Consider the following 26,057-nt stretch of genomic DNA (forward strand, 5'->3'; position numbering starts at 1 on the left):
ATAATCCCTAATAGAAATATGCTATATTTTCCTGTTTATTTTTATTTTAAGGTGAATGTCACAAAAGTAAAAGGGCTGCAACACTAAACGGGGGTCATAATAAGAGAAAATCCAAGGTTATTTCCACAGAGATCATGGTTCAGGCAGACTGCTGTGAACCACAAATGCAAAATTATAAATACTACAAAGCGTGTATTTATGTGCAAGAGGCCTAAATTTCAGTTTCCGTTGAGAATCCTCTTTCCAGGGGCCTCTCTGTGCTGAAGTTATCTTGCACTGAACAGCGAAGGTGTTAGAATTTGCCCGTCTTTTCAGAGCCCAGCTCCAGCAGGCACTACCTGACTCAGCTCACAAACTAGAGCCACAGCATCAAATTTCCCAACCCACTTAATTTGAAAGCCTGCCAAGATAGGTGAAAGACCTTATAAATATGTAAAGCAGGAAGTTCAAATTACACAGTGATGTAAATTCCCAGTGATTGATGCCCTTTTAAAAACAATAAAAATCCTCGAGAAACTACAATGTTGGTGAATGTGCTTCCCTCCCGATGCTGACTGGTGGTGCCGTGCCGAGTTTGGCTGATGTATTGTACTTTTCGTGCGGATTTTATTTTGGATTTCTACCACTTCCTGGAGGCCAGGGGGAGGCACAGTGGGAGGAACCAAAAAACTCGGTGCCACAGCCATTTTGTTTGTGGGCAGCATGGTAGAATTCTGTCAGTCAGTATAAGGAGGGGTTTTTAAAACAGTATTTATGGAAAAACTATTCCTGCCGTAACGGATGTATCTGTTGAATTTAGTGTTAATTTAGTTCTTTCATAAGGTAGGTATTTATAATTGTAAGTAAATTGAGTATTTGTTGGGATTCAAGCCTCTCCACTTTCCAGGAATCATGGATTTTGTTTCAGGCATGACTGGCTCTTTCGGATGCTGCGAGGCTGCCGGAGCCCGGCGGGGCGGGGGTGCGGGGGTGCCGCGGGGGGAGGCCGAGGGATGCGCCGGGCGGCACAAACTTGCTGCGGGGTTCGGAGTGGGGGCGGGGGCGGGGGGAGGGACGGAGGGAAAACGGCGAAGTCTCGGAATTATTTTTTCCAGCTGTCTTTCTTTATTAATTCTCAAGAGGCGGCTGCTCTCTCCGAGGGGAGGATGAGGCGTGGGGTTGCGCGGGGCGAGCCGTAGTTTTGCAGTGTCACCGAAAACCAGCGCTAGACTTTGGTCCTGTGTGCTCCAGAGGCGGGTGTAAAATGGCACACTGCATTTTTCCAGGCGGCGGCGGCGGGGGGAGCGGGGGGGCGGGCGGGGGCGCCGCTGCCCGCGGAGCCCATCGAGCCAACGCCGGCCCCGGCAAAGTTGTGACCCCGGCGGCACCGGGTCCCCCGCCCCGGCTGCGGCCGCCCGCCGACATCGCCCGCCGACCCTCGGGAAGCCGCCTCCTTCCTCGCCCGGCGATCCTGGCGGGGTGACGGGGACGGGGAGGAAAGAAGAGAGAGGAGGAGGGAAAAAAAAAAAAAAAAAAAAAAAAAAAAGAGAAAGTCTCACTTTCTGCATTTGCGAAATATTTTAAGGATGTTCGGGAAGCCCTTTGCAGCATGGAGGTGGCTGGTTGTAGGAGAGCGAGTATGCAGTCCATATTGTTACAGCCCTTTTGCAAGGGCTGCCTTCTTCGAAGGTAAGTTTGTGGTTTTAACCAAAAATATTCGTTTCTGCGGGTTTTTGGCGTGTATTAGTGCTGTGGAGGATTTTCGTTGTGTTGATGAACAAAACGTAGTTTTGTATTTTTCATAGCTTTGATTTCATGTGTATCCCACCCAACGGTGTCTCCTTAATAGCGACAATTACTGAAGTCAGTTTTGTTTCCTCTTTAAAATTTTATACAAGCGAAGATCAAAAGCAATTTAACTTAAATTTAGGAGTATAAGAACTCAAATATTTTCCAGATGGACTTGGGATTTTTTTTTTGGTTCTGGCTTTTTGTTGGGGCGGGGGGGCAGGGGGGAATTCTTTACCGAGTAATAAATGGATCCAGGACCAAATATGTGACTGTCTATATAAATATAATGCAGCTCTCCTGTATAAAGAGGCGTATTATGTTGCTGCTGTATGGTCTGATGGTGGCTAAAAGAGTTTACAATGCCATTTGTGATGGCTCTTGATGGATTACTTTGGTCTAAAGTAAGGGGGAAAACTGCCCTTGGTATGGTGAAGGTGGAGATGGACATAAGAGGGTTTATATGAAGTTATGTCTCTTAATAAACACTGACCTTTTTCTTTACAAATTCCAGCTCTTGTGGTAATTAGCTTAAAGCATTAGTTATATAAAGGTTCTTATTTCCCCACACTTCACTTAGATGTCTTGGTGTTGGGTTGTTTGGTTTTTCTTGGGGGGGGGAGGGGGAAGGGGTTGAGTGTTTTCTTTGATTTTTTTCTTCCAAGAAGGTACATTTGGGAGACATTTTGTAATTTTTGGCATTTTTCTAGGCGCTTTCCTTTTTTTTTTTTTTTTTTTTTTTTTTTTCACCCGGTGGGAGATCTTTTTTGTTTTGCATTGCTCTGTGCTGGTGGCGCTGTGGGGCTCCGAAACAATTCCTGTCCCTGGCTCTAAAGGGGGAGGGGGCCGGGGGGGAAGAAAGGTGGGGCACGGGTTGATCTATTGTATCTTTTCCTTTTCTCTGTATCAAAAGTAACTGCAAATTAGTTGGAATGGCGATGAAATTGTATCTCTGGAAAATTGTAGTGTCGCATGAACTATGGCCCGGCAGAGGCATGACCTCACCCTTTCGCTGGTTTGTGTAATGAAGCAGATCCTTAATCTTTTTTTTTTCAATCCTGTACCTAGAGTCCAGTTTTCCTCAGTGATGAGATTTTTGGTCCCACCCCCAAAATAATCTTACAGTGGCTGCAGATGAAACGTTTTTAAATTATTTTTTGCAGCCAATATGGAAGGGTTTGGCACACACTTATTGTGCAACTAGTCCATTGTTTGCTTGTTGCGAAGTTAAAGGTTCCATCCACGGCTCATTATCAAGCCCTAGGGTCCCCCCTGCTCGCGTGCTTGCATATGGAAATCTCCTAATGAGGTCTATAGGAGTTTGGGTTGTGTATGAAGGTGGGGTTGAAAAGAAGGGAAAGCCTAACATAGTCCTTCAGATTGTAAGAGGATTCACCTGAGGTGGGTGGGTTTCTTTCCTGTTGCTAAGTGGAGCATTCATTTTACATGTATTTATAAATAGATATATGTTAATGTGTGTTGTTTTCTTTTGTTACAACCTACAGATCACCTCGGTTCTAAGTGCAAAAGGATTAGAAGGCTTTCTGCTAACGTCCATATTAGGTGTAAGAAAACAGAAGTGATTAATGTTCTAAGAGGGGTGGGAAGACATAGTCAAGCCCATGATCAGAGCATATATTGGAAACTCAACAGGTTCAGGAACAAATTTGACATTAAATTTAACACATTTTTAATGAATCAATGTGCCTGTTATTTTGGAGTGATAAAAGCTGATAATTTTAGAGGCCTTTGCATCTATTTCACATTTCAATGTCTTCAGTATTTTTGAAGAATAAATTTGACAAATACTAGGCAGTTCGAAACAGTCTCTAAATGTCTCATGAATGTTTAAATCTTCAAAAATGCATTTAGATTTTGTTTTAAAAGGAAGTTTGATTAAGTTAACTAGTTTTATGGAAACTGATATACAACTTCAGTAGATCTCTGTAATGGTGTCTTATTTGTTATTTTTTTTTAAAGGAAGGTAGATTTTGCTTCTGTCTTAGGTAAAATACATCTTGCCACCTTCTGCCAGTAACAAACATATATCCAAAAGAGCAGTCAGCTTTTATCATCTCTGCTCTGTCAGACAAGATCTGCTTTTATGGATTCTTGCTGAAGCAGAGACCTGGTGGGCTATGACAGTGCAATATGGCCATTACTTCTTTGGTGTCCTGGTACAACTCTTAGATCTTGAGGACAACTATCAAGATATAAACCCTCTTAGAAAGTGTGGATTTTGGCCATCCTCCATTTCCATTTCTGAGGCTTGATCACTAAGACATAAGGCTGGCATTTTGGGCACAGTTTATGCCAATAGAAATAGTGCCAGTTGTTGTTGAATCTATTACAATTATTATCAATCTTAGAGAATCACTGGGTTATTTAATTCTGATGCAACTTTTCTTTTTTGACATTGTTTAGACCAATGTTCAGTGTGCTCATCCATGGACAACAGTACTGAGCAAATGATAAACTGAGTTGCTTACTGAAGGTATTTTCATGCTTTTCTTATCATCCCGCACCATGAAAGTGACTATTTCTTGTGGCTGCAGCCTGTGCATGCAGGCCATGAACAAACTGATAGTTGTGATCTTGCTGCTCAGAGTCAGTTCGAGCTCAGTGAAGTCAGCAAGAGCATGAAATCTGAATGGAAACTCGCTTCACACTTGCTCCTCTCTCTCCCATTCAGCTGGGGCTACTCTTTAACTTTGGTTGTGGTTTTGCAACTTCGAAGCTCCATCTGATGAAAGTGTCTGGTTTTACTCCTACCAAATCATAAGGTGAGAAGAGTGAAGTACTGATCTTCTCCAATTCAGTGGTTTTCTCACTTATCTCCTCCTTCCTTTGTGAGCCATTGTGTTGCCAATAAGGAGTACTCCCTGCATCTTCTGCAGAAATTCCTGGAAGAGTAATTTCTGTGGGGTGGCTCAGTCTTTATTGTGTTTTCCCCACCTGCTCCTTCTGAAATTACTGTATGTGGAATTCCAGGACCTAAAGCATAAGAACTTTTTTTTTTTTGGTGGGTTCTAAAATTTTCTCCCTTATATATACCTCCATTTCTAAGGTGACAAAACTAATATATTTTTCTTGTAATACAGTTTCCCTTTTACCTAGAAAGTCCATATAGACTCCAGACACCTTTAAAAGATATTTGGGTCTCTTGGCTTAAAATTGTTTGAAGTATGGCATCCTACTATAAACCAATCTTTTTCAAGAGCTTAACTCAACCTGGCTGACCAAAATGTTCTTTGTGCCTTTGTGACATTCTTCTTATGAATATTACTAGTATTATGTACTCAAGTAAGAGTCACGGTAAAAATGGCTGTCTAAAATTGTCATAGTAGTGCAAGATGTGTAGATCCCAGGCAGATATAATCAACTTCCAAAGTTAACCAAAATTCTGTGCAAACAGTCCCTCAGAAGTGGGCTGGTGGTGTAGAAGAAAGTTGTTTGGGGCTCAGTTCAAACAAAAGCCATACCCCTTGCTTCATTCACTCATATGTTGTGCTCTCCAGTTTCCTATGCTGGTAATATACCTTGGTGCCTGGGATTTCTGTCCGTTATCTTTTGAGGATTTTAAAGTATTCATTGTGTCCTTGATCCAACAAGATTTCAAGGGTGGGGGGGCTGTCTTTACATTGGAGACTTTGTGACATAATCTTGTTTCTCACCTTTCTTATTTCATGACTTTGCTAGCTGTACTTCTCCACATCATACTTGTCAGCATCAACTTGTAGCAATGAATAATTATTTTTAAACTTACTTCAAGGATCATCTGTTTCTCAGCTGTGAACAAAGGACAATATATTACACACCTGCTTCAGACTCTCATCCTGTACAAAGTTAGGTCTCTCCACACCTCTTCCAGACTGATATTTGCATGACCTTTCAGTGTTATGAAATTATCTGCTCTAATTCCTATATGCCAGAGGAGCTGCTATAGCTAGCACATCCTTCCACCTTTTAGCAGTCTTCATATTTTTCCTCTCTTAGCAAATAGCACAAGAAGTCAATTCATGTTACAATGAAGAGACAATCCTAGCTTTTAAATTCTTTAGTAAATATACAGGGTGGGGGAATGTCAGTGCTTTGAAATAGAATTTCTGTCCTGTTGTTGGGAGCAACAAAATATGCCTTGGACAGATGTGACCACACACCAGTGGATTCAGGTCCTGTGGACTCCTTTAGACTCTTTGCTAAGTCACATTTCCAGTATAACATGTTACCACGGGACTGTCCAGGAGCAAGATAATACCAATACTATAAAATTCCTTAATAGGAAGGTTTGTTCATCAATTCTCTACTGATAGTAGCTAGAGCCTAAAGTTGGTGGTCAGAAGATATTGCAGTGCTTAAAAAGTCAGTACATTTGCTAAAAATTATTCTCTCTGCTTGTCTCCCAATATAAACAACAGAGAGATGGGAACTGTCAAATAATACGGGAGTCCTAGTCTTCACTACTTGTGCAGGGATGCTCTTGGATGCTCCTGGATGGTAAATGGAAAGTTGCTCAGAGCCATCCAACACCATACAACAGAAAATAGTAGTTACAGACGCAATGTCTGTTGCTTGGAGCACCAGTAAAAATAGCAAGAGCTCTAAATGTAGTCCACAGGAATTCTGAGTTGGAGCAAATGACTGAAAATGGGGGATGCTGACTCGCCATCTTCTGTTACTGAGGAGAACCTGGATCACTTTTGCTAGGGAATGGGAAAAGGATGAGTTAGATTTTACAATGCATTGAGCACTGGGATTTCCAGAGGAAGAGAGAAAAGGTGGGGTTGGATCTCATCCTTGCTCCCAGAACTGTCTTATGGATTTTATTCAAAAATGTTTAAATGTAAAATGTAGGAATTCCAGGGAACAGTGAGCAGATTTGTTCCCCCCAGAGCAGTCTTGTTTTTGTCAGGTTTGGTTTTAGTTGTTCCTTGGGACAAGTGCATGGTTAGAGATCTGGGAAATAGGCCTGTAAGGTGGTATTAACTCGTGCTTCCCTAGATTTACAGTAAGTTGTGCTTCTGAGTGAATTTGAATCCCTGTATTGTATACATTTCATGTAGAACTTCTTTCACATGCCTTTAGATGAGTATTGTTAAATCTGTAATCCTCAGTGGAAAGAAACAGACCAAGTAAATCACAGCTTTAAAAAATGAACAACAAAAGGACCCCAACAACAGCAAAACAACAGACACAACCAAATCTTGGATTTCTGCTGCGATAAGAACAGTATCTTAAACTTAACTGAGTATCCTGATCGGGTCTCCATCTGCCTCCTGTGATTATTTCAGATGTGAATGTCCTCACTTAATCAGACATATCCCATGCCCCTGAGTTTGCTAATACTGACCTGTGCATGATTTAGGTAATGAAAAGTTAGCTCTTAATCCTCACTTCCCTTCAGAGCCTTGAGAAAATTACTAAATGGAAGCAAGACCTCTGGCCTCACAGGGGTGTGCATCTGGAATATTCATTAGCACAAATAAGAGTGAGCTTTCCATGTTTGTTTAAACAGGCTAAAAAATCAGGTGACTCAGATCTGGGGATTTCAGTGTTACGGACATCCCTTTCTATTTACTAAAGAATCTTGGTGGTGCCATGACCTGATGACTAAAAGGATAATTTCCTGAAAGGGTCCTTTTACCTGACAGATTTTAATCTGTAATGCCAGGGGTAGACAGGGCATGTTACCCAGATGGATTTATTCAAAAGGTTTTTTTTCCCAAGAAAATCTAAAATTTAATTTTAAATGTTATAATGCAGAGCAGCTGTATTATTTCTTATGGTCTTAAAGGTATCCCCACAAGGCAGAACATCTTGATGTCTTTAGACAAAGTGATTGTGTATTCACAATTCAAGAAAAGTGCCACAATCAGCATCTTCTAAGGAGAAACCATGCTGGATAACACGGGGGAAAAGCATACATCTGATGACTCTGCATAGACACTTTCTGTTTAGCCCATATTCATCTATAAGCACATAATGAATGAAGATTCCATAAGAAAGTATTCTGATTTCTTTTGTCATCTCTGAATCAATTTCCAAGTTAAAAAATGAGTGTTGTGGGAATCTGTGGGATTTGGAAGGTCTAGTCGAGCAGATTTCCAGATGAGCTACTTTAATGTGAGAAACTGTTTTCCTTCCCATCTTTCATATTCTCCCTTGATTTTTTTTTTTTTTAATTAGGTTGTGTCTCTTTATGCTAACACCCTTCTTGAGTTGCTTATAAATCAGAAGTTCAGCAGACTTGGCACATGTGACCAGTAGAAGGCTGGTGCACATTAACCCTGGTGTTAATGACAGGGGTCTGTCGTGTTCTCTTGGTCAGAGGAGCAGAATGTCAAAACAGCTGTAAAACTGACACACTGCTCAATAAGAGAATGAGAATGGAGTGTCTTTATTGGAGATGGACGAGGGGGTTAAAGTCTTATGTGCCTATAATCTAAAGGATTTGAGAAAACCACTTTCCATTTGGCTGTGTTTCTCAGGTTGCCCTTACAGCAGATTTGGGGGTTTCACAGGGAGGTGAGAAGAAAACACTGATGATATCACAGCACCTCAGGCTTCCATAGCCCACCTACATGACTGACAGAGAAAATAATCTAATCTGATTTCTCTATTTTTCTTCTCACAGCAACTTCATGTTTGCATCTAAACCAAAACACTTCCCTCTCAACATCTGCCCATCTTCCACAAGTTGTTTGCATTCTCTAAATGTTGAAAAACCTCAGAAAATGTATTTTCTTTAGGTTAACCCTATCAGAGTTTTATATTTTTATGCCTCTGCTATCATTTAAAGATATACAGATATAGATATCTCAAAACAGTCTCATTTGATCAGTTTTATATTCAGAACTAGCCTCCTCTGCTGGATATTTACAGTCAAACTTAATTCATTAGGCCTTTTTTCCCCACTAATGCAGCATTATTAATTTATGCATTCTGGAGTGTATATATAAACATTCAGCTATAAATATGATCATGATTATTTGTACCCCAGAAGACAGGCAATATTTTTATAACATTCACTCATGCTTAACTGAATATAAATCAAATTACACTGCATTAAAAATCCACTTCTAAAATTGAAAGAATATTTGTATTCTTGCAGACTAATAACAAGCCTTTGAAATCCAAAAGCTGACTTATTTGTATATTTTTCATTTCTTTGGAGACATATATTTATGTTAGGTATAGATGGTATAAGGTATTTAATAACACATTTGTATTAATTTGATGTGGAATTCAGAGTTCACTCACACTGTAGGTATGTAGATAGATCCCACTAATATTAAAATTGAAAAAACTAAACATATATGTTAGGAAATGCCTCTTAATTCCAAGATGCAAATGTACTTTCCTGCACCAAAATATTTCTGAAGCCAAGCTAATTCCTGTCTAGGAATAAGTCAATGTTTTCCTCATTGTCTGAGGGAAGCAGATAACATGCTTTCTTTCTGATTAAGGAACTTCAATTGAAAGCATTTGGCTTTCTGTAGTAACTCCACATTATTTAACATCAGCAATATAATTCTGAAGTTTGAAAATACTTGATCATACTAACCAGAAGCCCTGAAGCACTTGAAACAATTTTTCATAGATTGACTTGCAAGACAGGATTTCTATCTTGGGAATGTGAGGTAAAAATCTAAAAAGTTAGAGCATATAATAGTAAGACATTCAGGTCTTCCTATTGAACTGAATTTGCCATTTTATTTGCATTTACATAGAGCCAGGCAACTACCAGGGTAGGAGTAAGTTTCTGAAGTCATGCAAAGGCACAGAGCCTGTCCCCAGTTAACCCCTTTATCCTGGGTTGGGGTGTGAGCATTGGCAGGTGAGGTTTATGTAGTCATGCCATGTGTGTTTGTGGTGGGGGGGGGTTGTTTGTTTTTAGCTTAATGTTCAATTGAAGGATTTGGGACAGTGTGCAGACCCGTGTACGGTGATAATTTCTCTACTTCTGTTTTCCTTTCTTAGCTTTCCACCTTGTACTATGCAGAATATCAAAGATAGATATCCTTAGCTCTTTGACTGATGAATTAGCAATTGTGTTGGCAGGATAAGGTAGGGCTTTTTATTTGTTTGGTTTTTTGTTTTATTTTTTTAAACTCGGTTGTGGTTTTGTTTGCTTTTTTGTTTTGTTTGTTTGCTTGCTTGCGTTTTTTGTTGTGTTGGGTGTTTTTTGCAAGAAAAGCATAAGGTTTTTGCCCTTCACCTGGCTCTTCTACTAGAAATCATACAGAATCATGTGATTAAATTTACTAGACTCAGAAATTATTCATGTGTTATAATCTGATGTTTGCAGAAGTCCATGCCTAAGTAAGAGGTGGTAACCAGTCCACCCAGCTCAGATTGTGTTTACCAAATAAATTGTGATTTTAGTATTACTATTGTTTTGTATGTCAGAACACAAAATGTTTTAGATAAAGATTAAAAAAACCCCAACAACCCAGAGCATAAAGTCAGACATTTTTTGACTTTGTTTTGTCCCTCTTTATCTTACTACCTAATCTTAAAAGATTAATTTGTGAAATGAGTTGGATGACTAAATCAAGAATTCAAGGTGTGTCTAGCATAGTATTTTAGAGGGGATATGTACTACAGAATGAAAACATGAAAGAGAAACTCATAAATCACTTCTAATACTTAAAATTCTTCTGAATCCATTAAAACTTAAAACAGGGGAAGATGTATTTCAAGACAGAAGAGTCTCAGCACAATTTGTCTTTTTACCACCACTGTATCTAAAAGAATAATTGCTTCCACTATAATGTTTTCCCTAGACACATAAAAACTTAAGTCTCCGAAACAAGCTATATAAAGGAAACTGATTCTTTTATGACAGTACTAAAAAAACTCCATCAAATCCTTTATGCTTTCAGATAAGAGTCCATGTTACCATTTTCTTGCCTGTCTGTCCAAGTGATGTTGGGACAAATGTTGAGTCTGTAAAATAATAATCCTAAATAATTAATTCCTCTTGAAGTCTTCCTACTCCTCCTATGGATACAAATGCGTCCACCACCTCTAAGAGTTTGTCTGTTGCTGGAAAAGTAGAGATCTGGCAATAGCTTTTTCTGTTCCTCTCTTAGTTTTGTCTCTTCTCAGTAAGAGAATTGCTGTCTAGTGGCTTTTCCTTCTCTTTTGGATATGGCTCCATGGCATATCCATTTGAGTATCAGCTTAATTTCCCTGAGGATGCTGGACTCAAATTTTCCTTTCACTCATGGAAGATTGTTGCCAGTTGTACCTCTGTATTAAAAATTTTGTTGGCAGTTTTGAAATCTAAAGGATTATGCATACTTATATTCTGTTGAACAGTAACTGAAATAGGTTATTAAATGCAGTATTATCCCTTTTCCATCTCTGTTTGGTATTCTGCAGTCCAAACTGGAAGTGCTTACAAAAAATAAAAGGTAACTGAAGGATTTGGCCATGCAGTACACGTTCCTACTTGCTCACTAAAATTTTTATATATACATAAGACAAATTAATCTCCCTTCCTTGAGTCAAGAATAGAGGAAGAGATTTACTTGGTCACTACTTCAAATTATGATTCAGAGAACTTCAAATAAGCTTTGCATCTCAACCATCAACACATAAAATAACTCAGTGAATATATCATACCATTCTTTGAGACACCAAAGTTATGAAACACTATCTTTCAGAAAAGTGGCAGAAGTGATCACAAAGGTGTTCTACACCAGTTTTGTAGTCTGGTGTCTGAACTGTTTAAATGTGTGTGACAGTTCCATTATCTGTTTTAAAACAGACAGTTGATACAAGTAAATAAGGTGAAATTCTCTAAGAATTATACCCGTTCATTTATGGTTGAAATCTTCATGCTATTAAGATAATTTCTCTATGCATGTACTTTCTATTGTAATATGACATTTTATAAAATAATGAAGTGTCATATTTGCATACATGTATCTCATTTTAATTCAAACTCCATGTATCTCATTGAGATGATTTAAAATAATACAGCTATCTGAAATGTTACAAAACACATACAAGAAAGGTAGCTGAGAAGCAAATTTGAACAGTAGCACCACCAGCAAATGTAAAAGAGGAATATACATACAAAATCCATAAAAGCTTACTGCAGAACAAAAGAGATGCCTGGATCTTTGCAAATACCCCTAAGAGTAAGGCATTCTGGAAAGAAACCCAAGTATGGTAACTTCAGAATGTGTCATTTCTTAATATTTGAACACTGAAAGTGTGTGCAGCGGGAGAGACCAGTGACACTTCTTATCAGTTCAGAATACTGAGCATTTATAGGGATTCAAAAAAAACCAGCTCAACAAAATTGCTGTATAAGTAAGTGAAGAGTTATTAGAAGCAGAGGGTGTAAGGTAGCCACAGAGTGAGAAAAATAAAAATTGCAAATATTTATGGATATGAAAGTCAGTGTATAGTTTAGTGAAATACAAAATATGAACAAATCCTAATTAAAAAACCCCAAACCCAGAAATGTTTTAAAAAGCTTGCTTTTTTTTTTTAATAAGTTGAACAACTGTCTCCTAGAATTTTCTGTCCTTAAAATACAAAATGCTTGAGGCTAGAAGGCAACAAAAATGACATGGTTTAACCTATATGCACGTCATGTGTAGTACTTTTGTGATGATTGCTGCTAGAACGGGAGACAATATTAAACCCATGTGCAAAAGGCTGTAATTCATGCTTAAGTAAATGACTGGAAGTCTTTCTTGAACTCAGAGAGGTTTTAAGCCATAAAACTAAATAAATACTAAAATTTGTAAAAATTTGTCAAAAAGTACGCGGGACTTGCAAACCAAAATAGCAAGTTATGTTTTTGGGCTTCACAAACCCAAGTTAGATGAGAGCACAAGAGACCCCTACCCCTGTCTGTAAGTGCATGGCTCAAGTTGTATCTTTGCCCATAATGCTCAGCCTGAATTTTGTACTTCTGAATGTATATTGAAATGGTTATATTTACTAGCTGCATAGCTGATACACAAAGTGCTTTCATTTTAGTTAAGCTTGTTCTTTTAATTGTTTTGAGATCATAAAAAGATAAAGCCTCAAAGAAATGCCCCAAATTATTTCAGCAGTTTAAAAAAAATAATGATAGCAATTCTAAATGTCTTTTCATTATATTTCAGTTACTTTACCTTACAGTTCAATTTTTTAAATAGACACGTAGCACTTTGGTTCAACAAATTAATTGATACTTACTGCTCTTTTACTGAGAGCTTGCAAAGAGTATTTTGGTCACTATACAGAACATACAATTCTGTCATAATGCAGCACTGATGTCTACAGATGTAAAGTGCGCATTTTGGTAAAAGCTACAAAATGGAAAAAAATCTAAAATATACCTGCATTTTCTAACTGAAAGGAAGATAAAATGGAAATACCAGTCTGGTTATTTTCTATACCTTTTCCTGTCATCATCTTTTACAGAACATCAAGGCTGATGCCACATTGTTTTCAATTATCACACTTTCCATTTTATTAGCAAATTAATTTTGAGGCCTAATCATCTTCTGCTACAAAATATTTAAATACAATCTTTTATTGGCAAAACATTAAAAGCTGATGAGTCCAAGAGTTTCAGGCCAAAACTTTTTCTTAATGCACTGTCATCTTTGTATCCAAATGTTATTGTCCATTCTGCTTGCTCTGCACTTTTCTCAAGCCTGTGGCAGGGTTGGAAATGCAAAGGTCAATTAAGGATAAGTTTGAATTTGATTATTCTTCCTTTATAGTTTAGGATATTTTCAATACTTTGCTTGCAATTATGTTCATTATGTATTGTTTTCCTTTCATCAGAATAAGTGGAGAGTTGTATTTAATGGCCTTATTTTTTGCTTAGCTGCCAGGTGTTTCATTTTTATTTAATTTTTTAAGTCTAAGCTAATCTATGATGGCATACTGTGATTTTTGGGTTGGTTTTTTTTCAGCACCTTATCTATCTGCTAATTGGATAAACTAAATTATTCGGTATTTGTGGAAAAGGGCGTAGATGTTTTATGGGCAATTTATTTTAGGATTATATTTCTAGCTAGTGTGTGCTTTAAGCTTTAGAATTAGACTAAAAACCAATATGCATTTTTAAACATTTGGTTCTGATGTAACTACTGAAATACAAATGAATACAATGATACTCCTTAGTTCATGCCACTCTTCTTAAAAAAAAACAAACAAACAACAAACCAACAAACAAGTCTTCCTAAAAAAGTCTCATTGCCCTTAGCTGTCTTCCACTGCATTACCCATTTGCAGTACCGGTAGAATTTATCATCCAAGAGGTTATGAAGCCAAATGAGTTGCAGTTTAAGCAGTTTGGGAAACCTAGAGGGAAAACAGTCATGCAAATTATTGGCTCGAAACTGCTGTTAACAACTGCATCTAGTAATATTTCACCTGGTGTCTAGTAGTGACTTAAGGCTGAGAATGGTGGTGGTATTATTATTATTACTACTATTAAAGAGGTGATGCGATTTTAAAAATGGCTTTTGTTTCTGTTATAGAGATAACTTCTAAAATTGCGACGCAAACTAAGGTTTTTCTAATTTTTTTTTGTTATATCTATGCCGTATTTCTGAAAGTTCTGTTTCCCAAGAGTAGTATGTGATAAAGAACAAGTTCTGTCTACCAATTCTCGTGTGACAGTAAAAACGACAGTATCTTGCATCAAAATTGAAGGGACACTTAAATTCAGTCAACACACCTATCTCGCATTTTAAATGAAAATCAGTAAGATGGATTTTACTACAGAACTAGAATTCCATTATCACCTGGTGCGAGAACATACATGAGCGCATGTAGTGTTCCTTAGCTAGACGGCTGCAGCCCTGGCCTGGGGGCAACGGAGTTTGACGTTCCTGTGGCCGCGCTGGGATGCCCTGGGGCGGCTTGTGCAGAGAGCACCGAGAGCGGGGTAACTCGGCATTTCCGATTCCTTGCTTAGAGCCGAATAGTGCATCAATTTAATCGACTCGCTGAGACGTAAACGAGCTTCCCTAATCAGACATGCTCAAGTGAGTTCTACCCTTTGCCTGGGGTGAGCTCGCTTGAGCGGGTCACTGATAATAACGGAAGTCCACGCAAGGGTTAAACCAGTTCACGTGTCTGCATTTTGCTGTCGGACTAAGTTTCTGAAAACCTCAGAGAAACGGGGTGGAAGTGCTGTTGTGGAGGTGCCCGGTTCTTACGGCTCTTCACCGTTTTCGGGCAGAGGCCCGTGCTTCCCCTTTATTTAGCACGGAGGCGAACTGGGTTCGGTGACGCGGGGAGGGACAGCGCCCGGCGGGCGGCTGCGGAGCCGCGCCCTGAGGCGAGGGGCGCTCCCGGGGGGGGCCCGCGGTCGGACCCCCCCACGCGCGGGGCGCCGCTCCGGCCGCGGCCGGGGCACCGCAGCCCGCCCGGGTCGGGGTGAATTCAGAGCCCGGCGCCGCTGTCCCGCGGTCTGGCCCCCAAGAGGCCGGAAAGGTCGGGGCCTGCACCTCCCCGCCTCTTTCGCCCAGGTTTCCCAGAGCTGTCATGGTCAGGCGCGGCTCCAGGGGAGGTTCCCCCCGGGGTGAGGGGCTGGGGGCTGCCCCAACTGCCTCACCCCGGCAGGAGTGGAGCGCGGCTCCAAGGCACAACTTGGCGGCCGGCGGAGCGGTGCCGCACACGCTTATTAAAGCCGCCTTTGCTCCCAGCTGCGCCCCCGATCCCGGTGCCCCGATCCCGCTCCGGCAGCTCCGAACCCTCCCGCGCTCGCGATCCCGCTCGGGCCGCTCGCAGCGTCCCGCGCTCCCGAGGCCGCGCCGCCGTGGCCGCGCTGCGCGCGCTCCCCCCGGGCGGCGCCGTGCCCGCGCCCTGCGCGATGCAGTGTGGGAATGGCTGTGGCGCTGGGGTTGGCTGAAAGAGGCGGCCAGTCGAGGTTTAATGTCCGCCATGTTGGCCGTGGCGTATTGAGCGGAACCGGAGCGGCGGAGGAGCGGAGCCAGCGCCCAGCCCAGCCGCGCCAGCGGGCGCCGCCGGGCCCCGTGTCGGAGTGCGCCCCGCCCCGCCGGGGGAGCCCCGGTCCCTCCATGAGATCGCTCGGCGGGGTCCGGCTCTCAGCTCGGAGCGCGCTTGCTGTCGCCCCCCCCTTCCCAGCCGGAGCCGCCATCGCCGCCTAACATGAGCAAACTGTCGTTCCGGGCCCGGGCGCTGGACGCGTCCAAGCCGCTGCCCGTCTTCCGCTGCGAGGACCTGCCTGACTTGGCCGAATATGCCTCCATTAACCGGGCCGTGCCGCAGATGCCCACGGGCATGGAGAAGGAAGAGGAGTCGGTACGTGAGACCCCCCCCCCCCCCTCGGCCGGGTCCCACCATCCCCCCCGCACCCGGGCCCCCACCTTCGCCTCTGCGCAAGCACAAAATGGCCGCCATCTTCTCCCCGCTCTCCCCGCCCGCCGGGAGGGGGGGGACACCCGCGGCGGGAAGGCGCCGAGTCTGGCCGTCCCTCACCGCGCCCTCCCCCGGAGCTCCCTCACGGCCTCTTCGCCCCCACGCTTGTGCCCCGCGGCCGCCGGCGGCCCTTCCCCGGGGCCCCGAAAGGCACAAAGGGGGTCACGTGACACCGCGGGCGGCCGCCATTTTGTGTCTCGGTCCTTGGGCCGGGCCTGGTGCGGCAGCCGCGAGGAGCGGACGGGGCCCGGCGGCGGCGCCGTGCGCGCGCTGCCCCGCCGGGGGGCGCTGCCGAGCCGGACGGCGCCGCGGGGGGCGCGCGGCAGCGGGAGCGCGCACGGGCCCGGCCGCCCTCAGGGGAGCGGGGCCCGGCGGGGCCCGTGCCTTTTCCTTTTTCCCTGCTAGAGATAGGGTTTGTGTTTGGGTTTACCTGAAAACCCTGCAAGTGCCTTCAGACAGTGTAAGTAGTGTAAGTAAAGTTGCGATGGTCCCTACGAAAGTCAGTTTTGAAGCGCTATTCAGGGTAAGGAAATCCGTGTTGGAGGCTAAAAGTCTATCGCTTCCTGCTCGGTTTTGCTGTCTCAGTGGAGGATGAAACTTTAAACCATTTTGAACTTCAGGGTCATTTAATCATTCACTCAAGCGCTTTCCAAGATAGGTAAAACAATCAGTAGCTGTTATTGCTGAAGGTAAAACACTTGGTAACTGTTATTGTTGAAGACTCTGCTCTGAAGTGTGTTATTTGCAGTGCTGTAAATCTTTAATTATTTCCGTAGTATAATCTGTTTTCCCCATCTGTGCATTAAGCACAGCAAATAGGGAAGTACTGTAGAAATACAGTTATGTAAGCGTGTTTTGAAATTTGGTGCTAAGAACAAAGGTGACACTAGCTCAGTTGGTTAGAACAGGGTGCTAATAATGCCAAGGTTGTGGGTTCAATCCTCTTATGGACCATTCACTTAAGAGTTGAACTCAGTGATCCTTGTGGGTACCTTACAACTCAGAATATTCAGTGATTCTGTGACAATTTCATAGTCCTGAGTTTTTCTAGCTGTCAGACTTCTATTGTCCTTTGAAGGTGACAGGCTTTAAAGTTTGTTTGTAGTTCTAGATGTAGCAAACTTGGAGTTGCATTTGTTTAAAGAGAGGTATCATCTTTAAATGGAGTTTCCTCTTTGTGACACTATTGCTCTTAGTTAAGGGATTGTGTGAATTTTTATGAAATGTCTTCGGACAGAAAGGTTTCTAGAGAGTAATGTGCTTTGTGTGTTGTTGTCCATAGAGTAACCACTCTCTGAGGCTTTTTTTTTAGCATAACTCCCTACCATTTTAACATAATTCAGTATTTTCAAATCTTCTGCAAGTCATAAGTTGCTTTAAACATCTGCTAAAATGTATATTGTGAAGTGTCATGGTTTTGTGGTTGTTTTTTAAATTTTTCTAATTGGTAGGTTGGATTTTATCAGGTTGTTTTGGTGGTGTTTATTTTTGTGAAGATGCTTAAAACTTCAACATGGTATCCATTGAGGAGTATTTACTATTACTGTAGGTAGCAGTGCTTAGGATGCTTGTGTTTCTATTGGGCATAGTAGATATATTCTGAAGTGATACCTGTAGATTTTGAATATGAGAGAAAGCACCTTTAATTTCCTCTTGTACCAGAATTTTAAATTTTGTTGTTTGTTATGACGCTTGCTGAGTTTATTTCTCAGTTCAAGAGAGTGAGAGTGCACACATGCATTTATTTATGTAGAAATGTCAGGTTGCTGTCTTTTACTGTTTGCCTAGCAGTTACAAGTTTTCAGGCTAGAAAATTACATGGGCTGTCTGTATAGTCTCCCTAAACCCAGAAATATATGTCCTAGCTAAGTAAAAGTAGTAATGGGTAAGGAAAAGATTTTAAACATTAATTATAAGACTTGTTTTTGTGGTTAACCTGATGCTTTTGTTTCCTAAATTTTGCTTTGAGGGTTAGCTCTAGGTATAAGTAGACGCTTCCCACAGCTAAAGTTTGCTTCTGCATTTGTTTTGAATATGTGTGTACACACACAAACACAAAGCTCCAAAAGAAATTGGTTTGCTATCAGTAAACACAGGTGTCTTTCTGAATCTTTTTTGGACCTTCTTATGTAAAATAGTTTTGATATTAAACTCTTGTTCCTTATTGTTTCTGCAAACTTGTTAAATTTCCTTCCTTCCCTCTTCTTGACCTAAAAAGCTTTCTCTTCAGTTTATATTAGTGGTGACAACAGAGAGCACAGTTCTATGACTTAAGTTGTGGCAAACCTCATAGGTTTAATTCCATACTGTGTTCTGTTTCCCAAACTTCAGGCCATGCAGGATTTTGGAAAGTTGGTAGTTTGTGTTATGTAGCTGAAAACTTGAGTTGGAGGATTTTTTTTCCCTAATGCTTACAAAAATGATGGATGTTCTTATTAAAAACAGATGGCAAAGTGTCCATAAGATTCTGGAGGAGAGGGTGTCTTCAACTAGTGTGAAATAGGCATTTTTAACTTTTTATAAATAGAATTCTAACATTGGTTTGAGTTTTGCATAAATGTAATTTTAAATGAACAGATATTTGGAGCTAAGAGATCTCCTCTTGACTAAATAACTTTCCCTAGGGAAAAATGCAATCAAAGAGATTTAATATTCAGGCATCAAGTCACAAGATATTTAAATGACTAATTACTGTTTTGATGCACAAAAGGGAATCTTACTTTGCTTCACTTTCATCTTATCTTTCTCCCATCCTGTTCCTACAAAAAAGTGAATAGTGAAAACAGGGTATCTTCATTATTACAACTGGAAGCTTCAGTTTAGAAGTGTTATTCTGTAAGTCTTCTGAAAGAAAAACAACCTTGCTGAGTCTATGGGAGTTGTAAAATATGCAGTTGATACTAGGGATATAGTAACTCTTTTAAAGGAAGTGACAGCTAAGGGCCTTAAGTGGTGTTAATTCTGTTACAAGGGGAGTCTGCCTTGCTTCAAGCCATGGCTTCAGTCAGTGGTTTTGTTTGGAGGTAAAAGATGAGTAAAAAACTCTTTGACACGAAGACAGCAGTACTGGAAGTTACCAACTGATCCTGTGTTCTGACAGATGGTTTAGCTGCCAGGTTTCTGAGATAAACACATTGTGGCTGTTGCCAAGTCTGTTGCTAAATGTAAGAAAGTGGAAAGTATCATGAGACATATACATTTAAAAAAAATCCTTCAAAATGTAATGAAACTTCTTACATAACACTAAACACCCCGATATTATTTCAAAATGCTGCTTTTGAGTGATACAGATCCTCAGTGCTGTAATTTTGAGAACCACACAACAGACCACTGTTAATAATACAATAATGCAGATTTGGCTATCAAGTCCATTGATAACAGTGAATAAACAAGTAGGTGGAGTGGATTTGTTTAGCATTTATATAGGACTTTTTAAAAGGTGTTCATTTGCGTACTCTGTGGTTTTCTGTTTTTGGGGAGGCAGATTCTAGACTGAAACCTGGAAAAGCAGACCAGAGGTAACTGAGTGAAAAGTGAAAAAATATGACAGACTGAAGCTTTTTGAACTTGTTCAGTAACACTTCAGAAAGAAAGTGTGTGTAGCTCTACAGGTAGCCTAGATTTTATGGCCTACAAGCAAACCAAGGGAAACTACACTTGTTTTCCTTGCATTTTTTGAAAGGAAAGTAGAAAGGACACACTCTACATGTCTAGCCTCTAGATTATCTTAGATAAAAAATAGAAATTTTGGGTCGGGGGGAAGGGGTGTTGAGACTTCATGGATCATTTAAAAAATACATCCTTATGGAAAATTACTATGAGTATAGTTGGTTGGGTTCTGGGTTTTTTTAAGAGAGTGAAGAAGAAGGAACAAAGCCATGTGTTTGAAGGACACCATGCCACCATTAATAAGGCTTTTTTAAGATGTTGGGAAGTTAAAATTTCTTAGTTGAAGCAGTGCCCTAGCAAAGATTAGTGTGAGCAGAGATACTTATTAATTAAGTGCCTTAGTATAGATCTGAGAAATTAATTACCTAATAGAAAACTTGTCTGTGTTGATGACATTTCCAGAGTTAATAACAGCCCTAGGGTTGTGGGAATTACCATGCGTTTGTGGAAGGGAGTCGTTTCATTTTTTCCTTGAGTGAGTTTGTTATCCTCATGTAAATGCTGATAGTACTATGGTCTGCTAAGGTTTTGGATGTTAGTTTTGGTTTCTGTCTTCTGTGTGTTCAAGTTTGTATAGGTTAAATGCATTTCCCCCTCTGGTACAGTTTTTTAAATGCCAGTGTCTCTGTCCTTGGTGTTGAGGTAGGAGAGAGAGAGAATGCTGTTGCTTTATTGAATTATTCCTAACTCCCTCTTCTGACTGAGATCCTGGTCTGGTGATGAATCCTTGTCCTCACTCTAGCTCGGGTGTAGCTGCTTGCTTGTCCTACTAGATTTCTGATGGTGATGTACTATGTGGAGTTGTGTTCTTGTGGTTCACAGTTTAAAATTAAAGCTTGATTTCTAATGTTAGTTAGTGTTGCTAGTTACAGATAGAAGAATTAAGCACCCAGAGTCCAAAATTATAATCTGTACAGCTGTTCATTCAGTTCTTACTGTTTTCCTTTGTATATGTGTCATGGTCTAACTGACAGCTTGCACAGGGGCTGGAATTAAGTCTGTATGTGTAATTATCATTTCTGGATACTGTCATACTCTGTTACCTGGTGTTTGAGCAAACTGTTGAAATAGTTTAAATTCTGGTTTTGATCTCTTTAAATCCACAGTTGTATTATCTTTCCTGTACTGGCTTTGGGGATGTTTACGAAAAGCTTCTATGTTAAAATTTCATTATTAGATGTAATTTTCCCCCTTCAGCATGACCTGTCAGTATTTGCTAAATGCTGTTGAAGACCCGGTGAAGATAAGCTGATGTTCATTTAAATGCTTCAGGAAACTTCAAACATATTCTCTAATAGGATGTGTCTTAATTTAACAAAGTGCTACTGGTAAATTTTCATTTGCCACTTTGGATAGGCTCAAGGATCAAATCCTTTCCATGGAACTGCCTTGGGCACTGCTAGCACAGATCTCTTCCAAGCCATATCTGCACAGAAAAATATTTTTCTCCTCCCAAATCCATACTGCAGGCATTGGGAGGCTACCATATCCAGGGTCTCTTGCTGCTGAAACAGCTGTTTTTAGATTATCAAGGGAAAAAGTTGGTAAGGAATGTACAAAAAGGCACCCATATGTTATCATCTAAGCCCTAATGAATTCAAAATGTGTGAAGTAAGCATGCAGCTGAGGTGTAGTGAGTCAGTGTGTGAACAGTGTTAACCTACATATGGAAATTTCACTAAAGGTTCTCCAGTCTTTTTTGTTTATTACATTCTCGCCAGCTTAAGAAACTGCTTTCTGTGAGTGCTTCCATAAAAGTGTATATTTCTAATTGTGTGCATGGGGCCTTAAGTATGCTTAAACTAACCACTGTCTTACTGATGCACGATTGATGGGTATTGAGTATTTTAGAGTCTTGTTGGGGCAATCAGAATTACATGAATGTAAAATCATAGCAGGTACTGTAACTGAATCATTATTTCCAGTCTGGGTTTGTTTGTTTTTTTTCTTTGATGCAGTGTTAGGAAACTCTGTAAAGCTTTTTGCTTACTAACAGAAGAGAATCTGTGCCCCCCTCTCCAGCTGTAGAAGTCCTGAAATCTTAAGTAGAACAACTGAACTCCTTCAGTGGTCTCTTTTTAGAAAAGGACAACTGAAACATTAAAGAATTTTGAAGTAAATGGGGAGAGTAGAGACAGCTCTTTTTGCATAGTCTTTGATTCATGAGTCCTGTGAACTGGAAGAGTATTGCTTCTTGTTTATGTTGTGTTCCCCTTTGTGCATCTTTTCTGCTCACGCATAGCAAAGGCAATAATTTTGTATGCCAGTCTAACCATTTTTTTTGTGCATAATTTTAGATGCACTTAACTCGTAGATTAGATTTCCAAGAACCTGCATGTTTGATAGGAGTACACAGAAACGAGCCTTTTGCAGTTTTGGCTAAAGTAATAGTCTACAGACACCTCAGTTTATAGCTGGAAGAGATTTTTCTGTGAGCTCATGACATGACCTTAGCTTTACCTTTTAGTTTGGTACTGAGCTCAGTCACTTACTTTAGATCTACCTGTGTGAAAAAGGTTTGAAGTGCTTAGCCAGAGAATTTTGAGAGAAAAAATGTGGCAGCTCTTGACAAGTGGGGCCAAGTTTCAAATGTAAGAGTGATGACTTCCTGCATATTCCATCTTCAGTTATACCAAAGCTTTTTGTTCTGTTTGATATTTGTACGTTATTCTGTGCACCTGAACATTTATGCAAGGTAGGAAAATCTGGCAGATCATGAGGAGTAGCTTCTATAGTGAGCAAGTCATGCACTGCCTTCAGCTACCTGAAGAATGTTGTTAATGCTATGATATGAAACCTACCGATTGGCAGCAGTGTTCCCTTTAAAGTCAGAGCCATGGTGGTGGCATAGACTTCCATTACAGGTTGGTGCAATTTATTTCAGTCTGGAATGAGATTGAGTAAATTTTGTTCATAGTTTCTAACTGGGATGGACCTCTATCTAGGAAGAAGATGTATAGGTTATGCCTTTGGGATTTGACAACTTCCTGGAAGCTGACAGTTCTGTGTAAAAGTTTAGGAATCATGATAGGTGTCCTGTTATTACACCATAGGGAAGTCAGGCTGTGAGCAGGGGACTGCCATGGAAGTGGTTTGATCAGGTGTTCTGTATATGCTGTCAGTTAAGCATGTAATAAGGGTAACAGTGTGTATGTCATGCTCTAAAGGAACACTGAAAATAACTAAACTTCCAGAAAATAGTAGGAGTTGGTTATGCATGTCAGAGGCTTCTCCAGGAGGTCCAGACTCTCTTTTGAAATTATGGAGGATATGAATTGGCAAACTTCAGTTTGATTATTGTCTATAATGCTAATTCTGAAAGAGGTTTTTCCTTTTAATGCAGGATAATTAAGACATTGTCAATAATCTTGATGGCATGAAGCTGTGTCAATGAATGTTTAGGGTGGCTATTAGCAAAAGCTTCTTCATTCAGAGTGTGTTGGGCACTGGAATAGGCTCCCCATGGAAGTGGTCACAGCACCAAGCCTGACAGAGTTGAAGGAGCATCTGGACAATGTTCTCAGGCACATGGTGTAATTCTTGGGATTGTTCTGGGCAGAGCCAAGGGTTGAACTTGATGATCCTTGTGGGTCCCTTCCACGGAGAAGTCATGTAATAGCAGTGGCTTTCTGCATAGCAGAATTAACTACAGTGAGACCAGTTGTCCGTGTTCACACTTGAAGTAAAAAAGGTTAGATTTACTTAATACTCACTTACTTGCAATGAGGATTTTTAACAGTTGAAAGAGTTTAAAAGTCTGTCTCAAATTGTTTATATTAAGTCAGGGAAAGGGGGATGCCCACACATATAACTTTGTTAGCAGTATTCTTGAGAGCACAAGTAATACAACTGTCAGGGATTTGAAGGAGAGGGGTTTGTCAGGGTAAACTGTAAATCATTTTAAAGCCAGGCTTGTATGGAAAGGCTTAACCTTCTGGGAATTTTCACAGCTGACCTTAAGGAGGAACCCCAAAATGTTATCTTCCTGACTCTTTCTCAGCTTTCATCCATTGTATAATATATTTCAGCAAAGGTTGGGTATTAATTGTATGCAGAAGAATAACAGTAGGGGCACTAGTTCAGTAACCTTAATGTTTGAGAAGCATGTGAAATGTCCTTAGTTTTCTTTTTGTTTTAATAGCTAAACATGGTGTATTTATTCCAGTAAAATTTTAGTTGTTCATAGGAACCTGCCTAGTATTAATTTGTTTCAGGTAGGAAGAATATGCAGTGTAGCAAGCCCTTAAATCTGCTATTTTCATTGAGTAGACCACTTTGCTTGTAGCAGTCACAATAATTGTGCCCTGATTATGTGATTCTATTCCTCAGAAATGTATATGCAATTATTTACCAATCTGTAAAGGGTATTTAGTCTGAGTTTTGAATACCTGTAAGTTAATGCATTATTTTTTCAAGTTTTTGTTGTATAGGACCAAATATGTGTATTTGTCTGAGCATCTGCTCTGCTAGAACAGAATATTGTATTTGGCAGGCTATAGGTGTATGTAGTAAGTTACTTAGTTTTTTTATACTACTTTTCCACATTGTACTTGTAAGAGGAAACACTGGCGTTAGTATCAAGGAACACATCAAATGACTGATGTACCAGGCAGAAAGTGCTGGATGCTGCTTTTGTGTCTGTAGACGTGCTATTCCTGTTTAGTGAGTATGCTCTGCTCTTCCATCCACTAGTGTGTGTGTATTTCTGTGTATTCAGCTTATGTGCTTTCAAGGACCAACCCTGTTCTGAGTAAACAGAAACGTGAAGGCGAATTGCATGAATTGAGGATGGAACAAAAGTTTGAAAACTTTGTGGTCTGTCAGTTTCTTCAAGCACAGGTAGATAGATTGAGTGAGAGAGGAAATGATCCTCTTAAGGTTCAAGTACCATACTTAAAGATTTGTTTCCTTTAATCAGGAATTAAGAAATTAACACTTTTTGAATTGAAAGCTTTCAAGAGGGTCTATTTGGAAAGGATTACTTCCCAACATACATTTGAGTTCATACTTTATATCAATTTCAAGACTTCAAGGTTCCTTCCAAGTTGTAAACAGAAATCACAGGTCTTGCAGCCTGCCTGGAAGACTTGCGAAGCTTACGTTTGAGGAGAGAGATCGGCAGTAAAGGCTGCCCTATGTACGCATTTAGTGCTAGTGTTTGTTTTCTGTTACGATTTTAAGAGCTGTAGTCTTCAGCTTTTTCGTTGGTCAGATGTTCAATTCAGAATATAGGAGGGCGTTAGCATGCAAAGATGAATTCTGCATATGCTTCTTTTTCCAGATTTTCCTTTTCAAAACTCAGGGATTTTGTGCCAGGGTGTGTTACTGTGAAAGTGTAATGATTGTGAGTTAAAGATGTTTAGGAAGGGGAAGAAGGGTGCATGTTGCTTTTCCAAACGCTGTTGATCTGTAATTAGAAGATGCCTTTCTTGGCATAGATATGGAAGCACTTTATGTGACTTGATGTTTTTTCTTTTTTCTTTTACTTTATTATGCCATTATCATCTTGTCACTCTGCCTACATAGTATATAACATCTTCCAGGCATTTCCCAGGATGTAATTATTTGAAACGTCCCATTCTCTTGTATTTCTAAATTATCTAGTTTTGTTCTCCTTCTTAAGTTTCATTAAACACTGGTGATAAAATTGGATTTCTGATTTCCCCTGTGCCCTCATTTTTGCTTAAGAAATTAAGCTTTTCACTGTGAGGTGAGACTATACCCCCCACCTCCAATCCTGTATTAGTATTTCAGCAGGACATGTCCTGTGTGCCTTTTGGTACTTGATTTTTCTCAGTACTTAAATACAAGAAAGAATTCTGAAAGGAGTGGCAGAAAATAGGAACTGGCTTCAGAATGAGATTTTGCAGTATTGTGATGTGAATTACAATACTTATAATGCAGTAACCTAGATCTGCTATACCTCATAAAAAAAGCTGAATTCAAGACGAGAGTGGTTTTATTGGAAACCAGGAGTAAGGCTACAGGTAAGAGCCAACAAATCTGAGTCTTGCAGAATATTTTGTATTATGTACAGAACCCTTTAAGCAGGTTACTTACACAGAAGTGTTGGATCTTTCAGATACTCACACTTATCTACTGTCTTCTGGTTCTCAATTTTTTTTTTTTTGCTTTCATGTGTTCTTTGCCAAAGATGATCACCTTGTTTGCCCTTCTCTTGCTATTTATCTTGTTCAGTTAGAAGGAAG

At 40.4% G+C, this 26,057-nt stretch overlaps 1 protein-coding gene across 9 annotated transcripts in view; it reads left to right on the forward strand.

Moving 5' to 3' along the window:
* The first annotated feature begins 662 nt into the window (after nucleotides 1-662).
* The window catches only part of EPC1 (enhancer of polycomb homolog 1), a 64,551-nt gene continuing 39,156 nt past the window's right edge, over nucleotides 663-26,057 (forward strand). For 2 of the 9 annotated variants that reach the window (XM_069006512.1, XM_069006511.1), the window contains exon 1: nucleotides 15,590-16,062. In XM_069006512.1, coding sequence (XP_068862613.1) covers nucleotides 15,910-16,062 — 153 coding nt within the window. In that variant the 5' untranslated portion in view covers nucleotides 15,590-15,909. Of the gene's footprint in view, nucleotides 823-1,564; nucleotides 1,669-15,589; nucleotides 16,063-16,625; nucleotides 16,703-26,057 lie in introns of those variants that run through there. The other 7 variants (XM_069006506.1, XM_069006505.1, XM_069006508.1 and 4 more) reach the window with 6 other exon arrangements.

The sequence above is a fragment of the Aphelocoma coerulescens genome, chromosome 2, assembly GCF_041296385.1.
Source record: "Aphelocoma coerulescens isolate FSJ_1873_10779 chromosome 2, UR_Acoe_1.0, whole genome shotgun sequence".
NCBI lineage: Eukaryota > Metazoa > Chordata > Aves > Passeriformes > Corvidae > Aphelocoma > Aphelocoma coerulescens.